Source organism: Ovis canadensis, chromosome 9, assembly GCF_042477335.2.
Source record: "Ovis canadensis isolate MfBH-ARS-UI-01 breed Bighorn chromosome 9, ARS-UI_OviCan_v2, whole genome shotgun sequence".
Classification (NCBI taxonomy): domain Eukaryota; kingdom Metazoa; phylum Chordata; class Mammalia; order Artiodactyla; family Bovidae; genus Ovis; species Ovis canadensis.
The window spans coordinates 27,167,784-27,181,299 of NC_091253.1; the positions used below are offsets into that span (position 1 = coordinate 27,167,784).

General features: G+C 50.9%; 1 protein-coding gene across 1 annotated transcript in view; it reads left to right on the forward strand.

The window, feature by feature from the left end:
• The window catches only part of COL22A1 (collagen type XXII alpha 1 chain), a 224,743-nt gene that overhangs the window by 16,946 nt on the left and 194,281 nt on the right, over positions 1-13,516 (forward strand). The window contains exons 2-3 of the mRNA XM_069600933.1: positions 5,798-5,960; positions 9,560-10,126. Of these exons, the coding sequence (XP_069457034.1) occupies positions 5,843-5,960; positions 9,560-10,126 (685 nt within the window). The 5' untranslated portion in view covers positions 5,798-5,842. The remainder of the gene's footprint in view (positions 1-5,797; positions 5,961-9,559; positions 10,127-13,516) is intronic.

A 13,516-nucleotide genomic window follows, 5' to 3' on the forward strand; every position in this document is an offset into this window, starting at 1 on the left:
GACTGCAGCCATGAAATTAAAAGATGCTTACTCCTTGGAAGAAAATTTATGACCAACCTAGATAGCATATTCAAAAGCAGAGACATTACGTTGCTGACTAAGGTCCGTCTAGTCAAGGCTATGGTTTTTCCAGTAGTCATGTATGGATGTGAGAGTTGGACTGTGAAGAAGGCTGAGTGCCAAAGAATGCTTTTGAACTGTGGTGTTGGAGAAGACTCTTGAGAGTCCCTTGGACTGCAAGGAGATCCAACCAGTCCATTCTGAAGGAGATCAGCCCTGGGATTTCTTTGGAAGGAATGATGCTGAAGCTGAAACTCCAGTACTTTGCCCACCTCATGCGAAGAGTTGACTCATTGGAAAAGACTTTGATGCTGGGAGGGATTGGGGGCAGGAGGAGAAGGGGACGACAGAGGATGAGATGGCTGGATGGCATCACTGACTCGATGGACACGAGTCTGAGTGAACTCCGGGAGTTGGTGATGGACAGGGAGGCCTGGGGTGCTGCGATTCATGGGGTTGCAAAGAGTCGGACATGACTGAGCGACTGAACTGAACTGAGCATAAAGGTGCCTTACTTAGCCTGACTCCTCAGTGGGCATTTTTCTATGAAAACTCCATTCATTCTCTTCCCTACAACATCTTCCAGAAGACAGAGATAGGAACATTTCCTATCTCATTCTGTGATGCCAACATGATCCTAATCCCAAATAAAGGCATTCGAGAAGAGAAAATGGCACACCAATATCTCTCGTGAGACTTGATGCAAAAACTCTCAACAAAATATTAGCAAATAAATATGACAGTGAATAAAGGGAATTCTAGGTCATGGCCAAACAGAGTGTATCCCAGGCATGCAAGGCTGGTTCAGTGTTTGGAAATCACTTAATGGAATCCATCACACCAACAAGCAGAGAAGACCCTTCTCTGTCCTCTGGAGGATGCACGACTTGGTTTTGGCTATATCCATATTGTCTCTGTGCTTAAGAAAGAAGTGTTGCTCCAGCCAGATTCCAACCTCCTGAGAAGCCCTGTTATGCTTGATTATACCCATGCACCTGTGATTGCCTGGGACTGAATCCTGGCTACTGGATGTGTGTCAGGGGCAGATTCCTGAGCCCTTTGTGCCTCAGTTGCTTAATCTGTAAAATGGGTCTCATGACACCTGGCTTCCAGATTAAATGAGTTATGTATCAAGTCCTGCGAATGACTCTTGGCGTTTAGTAAGCATGTGATGTATGTTAAAAAGGTGAGTGCTGGAGAGTGTGGACTTTGGTCATTCAGGCCTGACGGCATGTCCAGCTCCGACTTTACTGGTCTGGGTGCCTAGCAGAATTGTCTGTGCTCCCTGATCCCAGGTTCATCTTCAGGAGGGCAGGGCTCGCAGTACTGCCTTGCAGAGAAGATGTTGCTAAAAGTGGTCTGGTTAGCAGCACACAGGTTTCCCCAGCCATTTCTTTAGAGGACCAGACAGCAAGATTGAATTTTCAACTCAACACATATTCACTGGGACAGAGGTCAGCACAGACGGGCCCTGGGGGAGCTTGCTGTGATGCTGCCGCTGCTAAGTTGCTTCAGTCGTGTCCGACTCTGTGTGACCCCACAGACGACAGCCCACCAGGCTTCCCTGTCCCTGGGATTCTCCAGGCAAGAACGCTGGAGTGGGTTGCCATTTCCTTCTCCAATGCATGAAAGTGAAAAGTGAAAGTGAGGTCGCTCAGTTGTGCCCGACTCTTAGTGATCCCATGGACTAAGCCTACCGGGCTCCTCCGTCCATGGGATTTTCCCATGGAAAGCGTACTGGAGTGGGCTGCCATTGCCTAAGGAGTAGTTATTTCTGAGTCCCGTGGACTTGCTTTCACATGCAGCTCTACCCTTCACCACCTGGGTGTGCTGGGGGCATCTCCTTGCTTGTCAGCCTTGGCTTGCTGGCCTGTGAATGGGAGATGCAGGTGTCCACACCATGGGGCTGTTCTAGAGCTGGGACCTATGACATATACAGCGTGGAGGCTCTCCAGTGACGCCGGGTTTTACCCACGTTCAGTGACTCTTGGGCTTCCCAGGTGGAGCTAGTGGTAAAGAACCCACCTGCCAATGCAGGTAGACGTAAGAGACGTTCAGTCCCTGGGTCGGGAAGATCCCCTGGAGGAGGGGATGGCAACCCACTCCGGTATTCTTTCCTGGAGGATCCCATGGACAGAAGAGCCTGGTGGGCTGCAGTCCACGGGGTCACAGAGAGTCGGCTGAGTGACGTAGCATGCATACGTGCACAGGATGGTGATGGGCTGAAGAAGCAGGTTGGTTGGAGTCCCTGCCCTGGCTTCTGTTACTGACATGGCCTTAAGGTTGTGCTAAAGCTTTACTTGCAGGTTTCTTTTTCTTTTTTTTAAAGATTTGTTTATTTTTGCTTTCACTGAGTCTTTGTCACTGTGCGCCAGCTTTCTCTCGTTGCAGTGAGTGGGGGCTACTCTCTAGGTGCGGTGGGCGGGCTTCTCGTTGCAGTGGCTTCTCTTGTTGCAGAGCGCAGACTCCGGGTGCACGGGCTCAGCAGCTATGGCTCTAGGGTGCTGGCTCAGTAGCTGGTCACATGGGTTCAGTTGCCGTGTAGCATGTGGGATCTTCCCGAAGCAGGGATCGAAGCCATGTCCCCTGCATTGGCAGGTGGATTCTTAACTGCTGGGCCACCTGGGAAGCCCTTACTTGCAGTTTTCTTATTTAATCCCCTTGCAGCAACCGTGTAAGGTGGTTTTTGTTTGTATCTTACTCCTCAGTGAGGATGCTAAGGCGCAGAAAGGTTAGGTCCCTCTCTGAGATTGCAGGGTTGCTGACTGATAGGGTTTGCACCACCAGGCACTCTGGGTTGAGGCTCCGCCCTCCTGACCTCCTGGCGATGTCTGCCCCCATCAAGGGAAGCTGCTTTTCTCTTAGTGGCGCTGGTGGGTGATGGAGCTGTGAGCGGGCTAAGCGTGCTGACCTGCGGCCTGGGATGTGGGGTCAGGCGGTCCTCAGCCCAGGTGTGGGGATGCTCGTGGGTTGTTACAGAATCTGCTGCCTGTTTCACAGTCAGGCCAACCAGTCCACCCTCACTAGAGAGAACCACTCCTGAGATCTCTTCTTCTTGTAAGGACACTAATTTATCGTGGTGAACACAACCTCATGACCTCATCTAAACCTAAGTATCTTCCAAAAGGGGCTTCCCAGGTGGCTCAGACCGTAAAAAATCTGCCTACAGTGAAGGAGACCTGGGTTTGATCCCTGGGTTGGGAAGATCCCCTGGAGGAGGGCATGGCAATCCACTCCAGTGTTCTTGCCTGAAGAATTCCATGGACAAGAGTCAGACATAATTGAGCAACTACTACACATGCATACTTTCCAACGACCCCACTTCCAAACACCATCACACTTGGGATTGAGATTTCAACATGTGAGTTTGGGGGGACATGATTTACTCCAGAGGAAAGGGCCTGGACAAACATTTGTAGATGGTAGGTGAAGAGAAAGGGAGGGTGGGAAGTTGCCAGGAGGGACCACTCAGTACTCCCCAGGATCCACTGGGCCCTCCATTCCCCTAAATTGTCATCTGAATTCAGTGTCCTGTGGATGCTGTGACCAATATTGAACAATTTAAGCAATGCAGATTTATTATCTTAAAGTGCTCAAGATCAGAATTCCGAAATGGGTCTCACTGGGCTAAAGCCAAGGGGTTGGCAGGGCTGTCCCCTTCGAAGTCCAGAGGGGAGAATTCATTCCTTGCCTCTTCCAGCTTCCAGAGGTCACTTGCATTCCTTGACTCGGGGACCCTTCCTCTGTCTTCAGAGCCAAGAATGGCTGAGCAAGTCTTTCTCAGGTTGCCATCTCTCTGTGTTCTGAGCCAAATTCTTCCTTTTGTAAGGACCCTTGTGAATACATAGAGCCCACCCAGATACTCCAAGTTATCTCCATATTTTAAGGTCAGGTGATTAGCTATGTATTTGTTTTTAGCATTAACTTATTCTTTGTTTTTTTCTCATTTCCTCATGTATTTATCGGCTGTGCCGGGTCTTCGCTGCGGTGTGTAGGCTCCTCCAGCTGCAGCGCACAGGCTCTCTAGCTCTGTGTGTGGGCTCAGCAGTTGTGGCACACGGGTTTAGTTGCCCTGTGGCATGTGGAATCTTCATTCCCCAACCAGGGATTGAATCCATGGCCCCAGCGTTGGAAGACAAATTCTTAACCACTGGCCCACCAGGGAAGTCATGATTTGCAATGTTAATTCCACCTGTAACTGTCATTCTTCCTTGCTATGTAGCGTAACATATTCACAGATATAAGGATATGGACATCGTTTATGAGGTTTATTGTAATAAAAAGTATATGACATAACATTTACCATTTTAAGTATGTGACTCAGTAGCATCAGGTTCATTCAGATATTGTATAAACATCAGCACTATTTCAGGAACATTTTCATCACCCCAGACAGAAATCCTGTAACCATAAAGCAGTAACAGAAGATGTCTTACTGTGTACCTAGGCCTTTCTTTAATTCCGTTCAGCAGTGACTTGTGGTTTTCAGTGTACAAGTCTTGTACCTCCTTGGTTCAGTTTATTCTTAAGTATTTTATGCTATTTTTTGATGCTGTTGTAAATAAAATTCTTTTCCTTAATTTCTCTATGGATTGTTCATTGCTCCTGGACAGAAATGCAGCAGATTTTTGAATGTTGTTGTTTTTTTTATTCTGCAACTTTGCTGAATTTGTTTAATGGTTCTAACAGCTTTTTGTGAGTTTTTAGCGTTTCTTACACATGGTAAACTATCATCTCACCTTCTCCTGAAATGGTCATAGGACAGTCACCCTCCTGTTCCTGAGCCCCCATAAACACCCCCCCTTACCACTATCAGTGTCATTGAGCCTACCTTGCCCTGGCCTATGTCTTACCTGTCTCCCAGGTGTCAGTGAGTATGGATTTGGTGACATTCATCTGCCTGCCCTCAGAACCTGTCACATGAGGGCCACTGGCAAATATTTGGGAATGAATAAATGAATGGTAACATCTATAAGCAGTTTCCTTTTCCTGGATCTTGGCATTCACAATGACAAACGGTTTTTGAAATGGCCATCCACATGAAAATAAAATACACAAAATGGGAAATCATTTAGCTAATAAACCTCAATGGATCAAAGAAATGCGTTGAAAGCAAGAAGGGATGTTGAGTTAGCCAAGATCAAAGGAATGGTGCCACTCTGTGCGGCCAGGTACGCAGTGAGAGGGGCACCCACACACACACTCCGACACTGCTGGGGGCAGCGAAAACAGCGCAGCCTTTTTGCGAAGCAGTTTGACAGTTCTTACCAGGGCCCTTTCAAAACCCATAGGACGGACGCCCCAAGTGTTTTCCTACAAATCTGTTGTAAGAAAATAACTGAGTATGGGCAAAGAGGTATCCTCTTGTGACATGCTAAACAAATTAAGCAGCCTATTAATGTCTAAAAGTAGAAAATACGATCAGAATAATGACGTTAGTGTCACAGGTCATAGCCTTAGGGAGCAGATAACAGGAGGCCTGCAGGTTCTTAATTAATTCACATCTGCTAATGGATGGATGGGGACCGGAGAGATGGATGAATCAGGGATCAGGAGGTAACACTGAGCTTTGCTCTTAGAAAGTCACACCTTTGGCTGTGTGAAAAGGTGAGTCTCAGCAGTGAAGAGGGTTGGGAGGCTGGGTCTGGGGAATTCCTCCCCTGAGGGGGTCCAGAGGTTACTTCTGCAGCTTCTTAGTTCAAGGGCCCTCCTGTAAAGGTGTTCTTCCTCCACACAGGACACGTTCCAGTAGACCCTCACGGCGTCTCTTCCTGGCCAAGAAATGCTGGTTCCCAAGCACGAGAGAGCCATGGGCCGCCTGCAAGGGAGCGTCGTGGCTTGCCTCCTGTGGATGCTGCTGCTTTGGAGTGGGGACCGCGGCTGTCAGGCCCAGAGGGCAGGTAGGGCCGTAGGCGGAATACAGAGCAGTGGGTGTGTGTCCATGCGTGTGTGGGTGTGGGCTGGGGGTGAGCTAGTGCCGGTGTGTGTGAGAGTGTAGGTTATCCCAGGTGTGGTGTCCACTGTCCCCCAACCAGCATGAGTCATAATCAGCCATGCCACTGGGGTGTGTGCACGTGTGTGAGAGTGAACACAGGTCTGTGGTCGATCATACAACGTGTTGAGGCTGTGTCTTTGTTGACCGCATACATGGTGTGGGGTAGCAGTGGGGTTAGTGTCCTGCTGCCTTGTCCGGTTCTTGAGAGGACCTTGGGCCACAGCCCGAGGGGCACTGAGTGCTCTGGAGTCCAGCCTAAAGGGGTGGCCGGGACAGTGAGCGGCCAGGAAGTGGGGAAGTTATGGGAGCAGAGACAGCCCGGGTGGGAGGGGTGAGAAGTGATGGGATGGCTTGTCTACCCATCTGAGGGCTTCCTGGGAGGAGTCATGGTCTGTGGGGGACCTGGGGAAGGAGTCAGGGACGGGAGTGGCTTGGGCTATCACGGCACCCAGCCCCAAGCCTGCATGCTGGGTCTGCGGTACACAGCTGGAGCTGGTTTCAGGGAGAGACCTGCTGCTGGATGGCTGGGTGTGAAACGCCGCCCCATTTTACAGATAAGGAACTGAGGCAACAGAGGCACAGTACTGGATAAAAACTATGTAAATCGCAAGGATTTACTGTGCAGCCCAGGGGACTATATTCAGTATCTTATAGTGACTTATAATGGGAAAGAATTTTTAAAAAGACTATAGATCAATACATAAATATGCATAAGCAGATCACTTTGCTCTAAGCCCTGAAATTAACACAATATTGTAAATCAACTATACTTTGATTTTTTAAAATGTTGAAAAAAAAAGAGAGCACCCGCTTACCCCAGCCCCGCCTCCACGCCTCACCCCCTGTGAGGTTGAAGGAATGGGCAGGGCTGAGCTAGAGTCAGCCTGTTTATCTGGGCCCTCCAAAGAAGAGGAAAAACAAACAACAACCCCCGAAGGCTTGCATTTCTCCATCACTTTACAAAGGTCTATTCTGCTTATGACTCACAAAGCGGGGGTAGCTAGATAGACAGTGATGAGTGTGGACATCCTATTTTCCGTGTGGGGAACACGGGCCTTCCGAGGAGATTTCTGTGACCCCCAGGACAGCTGCAAGTGCCCAGTTGGCACAAGGATTATCAAATTCAAAAGCGGGAAGGCCAGAGGACCTTCTGTCTCCGCCCTCATTTCATGGAGTGGAAAGCAGTTTGCGGGGTCACAGGGCCCCTGCGAGTGGCAGGACCGAGGCCAGAAACCAGGGCCCCTCCCACCTCATTGCCCTTCATTCTCACCTGTGCCCACAACCTCACCTGTGCCCTGGCCTCCAGAGAAAGTGGCCCCGTGGTGAGGCCTCCTGCATGAATGAACCTTCTGCCGCCTACAACCACATCACCTCAAGGGTTAGAGCCGTGGGCAGCAATCACCCTGATCAGGCTGGGACATCACAGTCCCAAAGGCAAAAGGATGACCTTTGTGTCCAGGGCAAAAACTCCCTAGGAGTTTTCTCTGAGTCCACACATCTGGGCAAACACACTTCGAAAGCTCTGATCCTGTTAGGGGATCCGTTCTGCAAAGGCAGGGGTTCACCTCGGCTTCTCAGCCGATTGGACTTGGATTTTAAAAAACTAGAGGGGAAGGTAGACGTGGAAAATTCAAGGGGAGCACTGGAGCAGGGTGGGATGAGGACATGTACAAATGTGTATAAATATACCAGCTTTATTATTTTTGTTTTTTGAACTTAATGCATTGTGTATAAACACAAGATCAGGACTACACAGAACTTCACGCATGGCTCTGCTTGCCAGAACGAAGCAAGGGTACTTTTTGTAGCTTCTCGCCTCAGTACACAGTTGTATACATGCACACACACACAGACACACACACATGTGCTTTTCATACCTAATGATAGATGAGTAAAAAATGTATCCACATTGGTAAATACGGCAATGATAGAGTGGAAGGTGTATCCACATTGGTAAATACGGCCATCACCGTGGTGGCCGCCTGGCATTCCACTGAATGATGCTGGCGGAATATTATTTAAATGGTCCTTATGCATACCCATGAAGGCAGGCTCCGGGATTTTGCTTGGCAGTGCTGCCATGAACTTCCTTACAGCTTTACTTTTGCCCTTTCTATTTATCTGCTGGTTTTCTTTAAGTAAATCACTGATTCTGGAATTGGCAGATTCAAAGATACAAGGCTTTTAGGAGTCTGACAAGTGGGGGTGACAAACCCCAGACTCACTCCTTGAGCCCATAAGGCATTCTCCTTACATCCTCACTGGCCACCACAGTCAATATTTTTTACTTTTGCCAACTGGACGTTTTAACACAGTGAGATCTCTCTTTGGTTAAGAAAAAAAATTATTTTCACTGGTCAACTCTCTGTGCCAGGTGCTTCCAGAAGCCTGATCCACTGCTCCAGATGTCATGGCCAAGACTCAGATTCTGGAAAAATCGAGGCAAGGGCATTTTGATGATTCCCCTGTCTACTTGTGCAGCACTTTGAAGTTTAGAAAACACTTTTCTTCCTATTATCTAACTGTAAAATGGGGACCAGCAAGCTCTCTGCACAGGGTTGCCCTGTGGATCAGAAATAAATTATAGTGCCGCATTTTATTTAATCAAAAGTGTCATATAGCTTATATAAAGTTTATATTTGTAAAAATATGAGCATATTTTTATAAAGCACTGTAGACGTTCTAAAATATATGAATGCAATCCATTTTATATGATTTCTAATAGTGAGACACTGTGAACTGTTTAACTATCTGACAGGAGAGGACTAGCTAAATAAATTATGTTCATCCCTGCAGCGGAATCTCTGCAGCCATGGAAACCAGCATTATCACACTGGAAATGGGCTCCTAGCGTATCACTGGATGCTGGGAACCAGCTTATATATCAGTGCCATGGGTACAGGCCCACTTCTGCCAACAGCATAAATAAATACACCCTGGGTTAGCAGCAGTTATCTCTGCCCAGATGGAAATATGAGCCTTTGAAGATTTTTTGGATTGCCTTTTGCAGGTTTGAAAGACAATGAAGTCACTTTTGAACCAACATGGTAGGAGGAGTTAAAGAAACTGACAACAGTAGTCAGTATTGTTACATGACTGTTACGCACTTTCATGAATATATCTGTAACCTATACATAATCATATATACTTATATACAGTACATAATATATAATATACATAATTATGTTATTCACTATATAAATACATATAAACTATATATATATAATTATCTATAGTCTATAATATATAATTATATGTTATTCACTATATATATATGTGAGTGTACATATTAACTATATACGTAGTCAGGTGAACTTCAGAGCAATCCTGGAGAGACTCCCCATCACATGGCCTTTAGGGAACCAAGGATGGGGCTCTAAGGCGGCAGCCCAGCCCCCCTCCACCCCGCGGAGCAGTTGGGGCCTGGAGACAGGCTTTGGGGGACCCGGGCGATCACGCCTCCAGCCCCCAGCAATGACCCTGCCTTTCCCGTTGCCCCTGTAGGTTGCAAAACCGTGCACTACGACCTGGTGTTCGTGCTGGACTCCTCCTCGAGCGTGGGCAAGGAGAACTTCGAGAAGGTCCGGCAGTGGGTGGCCAACCTGGTGGACACGTTCGAGGTGGGCCCGGAGCGCACGCGGGTGGGCGTGGTGCGCTACAGCGACCGCCCGGCCACGGCCTTCGAGCTGGGCCGCTTCGGCTCGCGGGCCGCGGTGCGCGCGGCGGCGCGGCAGCTGGCCTACCACGGCGGCCACACGCACACGGGCGACGCGCTGCGCTTCATCACACGCCACAGCTTCGCCCCGCGCGCCGGCGGCCGCCCTGGGGACCGCGCCTTCAAGCAGGTGGCCATCCTGCTGACCGACGGCCGCAGCCAGGACCTGGTGCTGCCCGCCGCCACGGCCGCGCGCCGCGCTGGCATCCGCATCTTTGCTGTGGGCGTGGGCGAGGCGCTGCGCGAGGAGCTGGAGGAGATCGCCTCCGAGCCCACGGCGGCGCACGTCTTCCACGTGTCCGACTTCGACGCCATCGACAAGATCCGGGGCAAGCTGCGGCGCCGCCTGTGCGAGAGTGAGTGGGGGCCGTGCCCGGGGCGGGCGGGGCGGGGGGAAAACCCAGCTTCCAGGCAGAGGCGGGCCTGAGGACACCCGGCGGCTGCTCTGGTGCTCAGGAACCTGGAAACCCACCCGCACCCACCCCGAGCGTGCACACCCACCCCCAGGGTCCCTTGGGCCCTGAGTCCAGGGAAGGAAAATTCAGGAGGGCTGGGTCCTAAACCCCATCCAGCCTCAGAGTCTGGCTATATGTCTCTGGTTGCAGCTCCATATCTGCCATGGGGACCACGCACTGGCTTCTCAGGGCCTTTGAGTCAGAGCAGGTGCTTGCAGAGGCCTCACCCAAGCACCTGCTCACAGAGGTGAGAGATGTCGGGTCCTGCCCCTCTCCTGAGGTGTCTCAGTGAAAGATCATGGAAGAATGGGGCACAGACCGCCTTTAGGAACTGTCCCCGCCAAGCCCGAGGCAGCCACTTCAAGATGATGGCCGCTGCTGGTCCCAGAGGCCAGGGGCTCTTGACCTGTTGCTCTCTGAGTTCACCGAGGCCTCCGAGTTATTTGTCTGGAATCTTGACTATGGCTGGGGCTAGGGGGATGAGAGAGGGAAGAGTATGTGGGTGGAGTCGGGGGACAACTGGGCAGAGAGCCAGGAGCCCCTAGCGCTCTGACCTGGGCAGCTGACCTTGAGATTCTAGTGGGGTCATCCTGAGGCCAGCCCCCTCTCCAGGACAGGAGGGGCTGTAGTGGGTTTCTCCTGCGCCAGCCTTTCCCCAGCTCCAGCCTGTGCCTGCTTCACTGGGGTGACATTCCTTCCTTGCTGGTAACTTCCCCCTCCTGGGCCCAGGTGGGGGCAGGGAGCAGTGTCAGCCTCTGTCTTACTGACTTCTCTGGGGGACTGAGCCCTGGTCAGGGAGCCCCGAGGGTCCCACCTAGACAGGGGCAGCAGGCTGGGTCAGTGGAGGAGGGACTGACAGTGGGAACAGCTGGCCGGAGCTGCAGGGACCTGGTCTCAGGGATGGGCCACCCTTGCAGCTAAGGCTTGTCAGAGACTTGATGCTTCTCTCCGTTTTTTTTTAGCACTCTGTGGCTTTTCCTCTGTGTTGACTTTCTTAATCTCTACTTATTTATTCACAGATACTTAATGAGAATCTGTTTTTTGTGCAGCCTTGTGCTGATTTCTGGGCCTATAGAAAAAGATAAGACACAGCCCTTGCCCTGAGGCTTTCCTCATCTGTTGTTCAGTCTCTAAGTTGTGTCGACTCTCTGCGACCTCATGGACTGCAGCACGCCAGGATCCCCTGTCCATCATCTCCTGGCGTTTGCTCAAGCCCATGTCCATTGAGTCAGTGATGCCATCCAGCCGTATCATCCTGTCATACTCTTCTGCTGCCTTCAGTCTTTCTCAGCATCAGGGTCTTTTCTAATGAGTTGACTCTTCACATCAGGTGGCCAAAGTATTGGCGCTTCAGCATCAGTCCTTCCAAGGAATATTTAGAATTGATTTCCTTTAGGATGGACTGGTTGGATCTCCTTGCTGCCCAAGGCATTCTCAAGAGTCTTCTCTAGCACTACAGTTTGAAAGCATCAATTCTTTGGCGCTCAGCCTCCTTTATGGTCCACACATGACTACTGGGAAAACCATAGCTTTGACTAGACGGACCTTTGTTAGCAAAGTAATGTCTTTGCTTTTTAATATGCTGTCTAGGTTTGTCAATCATGTCTGCAGTCACCATCTGCAGTGATTTTGGAGCCCAAGAAAATGAAATCTGTTCCTCACCTAGATATTGGGAAAGATACCAAAAAAAGGAATGTGGTAGGTGAGGTCCTGCTGTGGTTTTGGTGGATGGTGACCTTGAGAATGAGGGAGAGCTTTCTGGAGGAGGTGGCACTTAGTTTAGAAGAAAGAGCACAAGCTTCAGGATGAGGTGGCAATGTTTAGTCAATGCACTATAATGATTGGAGGAAAGGAGCAGAGTGGGGGCTGGTGGCTTTGTGTGATTGTCAAGGCCTGGATAAAGGGGGCCCTTGTGGGCATGGCAAGGCATTGAGGGTTCTGGGCAGGACGTGACATGGTTAGATCTTCGTGGAGAAAGGCATGCTGGCCAGTGAGCGAGCCCCCTCACAAGACAGCTGGGCAACTTCAGAGAATGATGTTGGAGGTGGATGCCCAGGCCCGTTTTACAGATGAGGAAAGGGATGCCCAGAGGGTTAGGGGACACTCACCTGATCCATAGGGTGCAGTTCACTGGCTGTGGACTTCCATAGTGACTTCATTTGACCTTCGTTACAGCCTCCTAAGATACAGATGCGCCCCTTCTTGCTGAATGCTGAGATCCAAGGGGGCACAGCTGCAAGGCCTGCGGGGCCCTCAACAGCAGTCCAGAGAGGTGATGGCACCATGTGGGGAAGAGGAGGAAGGGAGGATGAACTGCTTCGGCAAGGCCGGGTGGAGACTTGATCTAGGTGCATATGGCCAGAAATACCAGCTGACAAGAGGTGGGCGCTAGGACCAGGTCCAGCCAAGGGGCAGTCATCCAGCCTGGTGGCTCAGGGTCTGTGAGCACCCAGCTGACCCCCCCCCCCCCCACGCAGCATTTCTTCATCCTGGCAGCCTGGGTTCAAAGTGGTTCTTCGTCTTGGCAGAGCAGAATCTAGATTTTGAAGAGGTTCCCCCTCCCAGGGGATGGTTTTGGGAATGGTTTGGACAACCCTGAAGAGGTCAGGTCACTGGATCGTGTTGCCCAGTTAATAAAATGGCAGTGTGGGCACAGAATCTGGGCTGTCAGCCTGTGCCCCTAGAGCACAGATTTCACCACCCCTGACCCTGGGTCTGACAGGGACAATGATCACAGGTAACAGCAAACCCTGCTCTAACTTGCTTAAGCCTTGAGACATATGGACATCACCCAGGATGCAAAGGCCAGTGGTCAGGCAGCCCCGAGTGGAGACCAGGCCCTCTACTCTCCTGTTGCTCTGCTCGCTCTCAGCGTTAATTCTGTTCTGGCAGATTTGTGTGTCAGGGTCCAGCAGTGACCAGCGTGGATGGAAGAGATGCTGATGAGGTTCTGTTTGGAGAAGACAGCCATTGGGGAGGGAGAGGGAGGCACCGGGAGCCAGCGGTGGGAGCAGGGATGGCAGGGAGCCGGGGCCTCTGGGTTCGGAGGGCCTGACCATCACGAGCTCTGGTCTCCTCGTCTTGGGGAGAATCACAGCTGCCCCCTCGGCCGTGACCCAGAGGGAGCAGGAAAGGAGTCCCTGCCTCACTCCCTGCCCGCCTGGCTGGCTGACCTCATCCCATAGCAGCCAGCAAAGGGGCTGGGTGACATGGGCCTGAGCAGGACAGAGAAAGAGCAGGTGTGGGTTGGACCCAGGAGAGGAGAGGGTGACCCCACAGGCCTGGACTCGT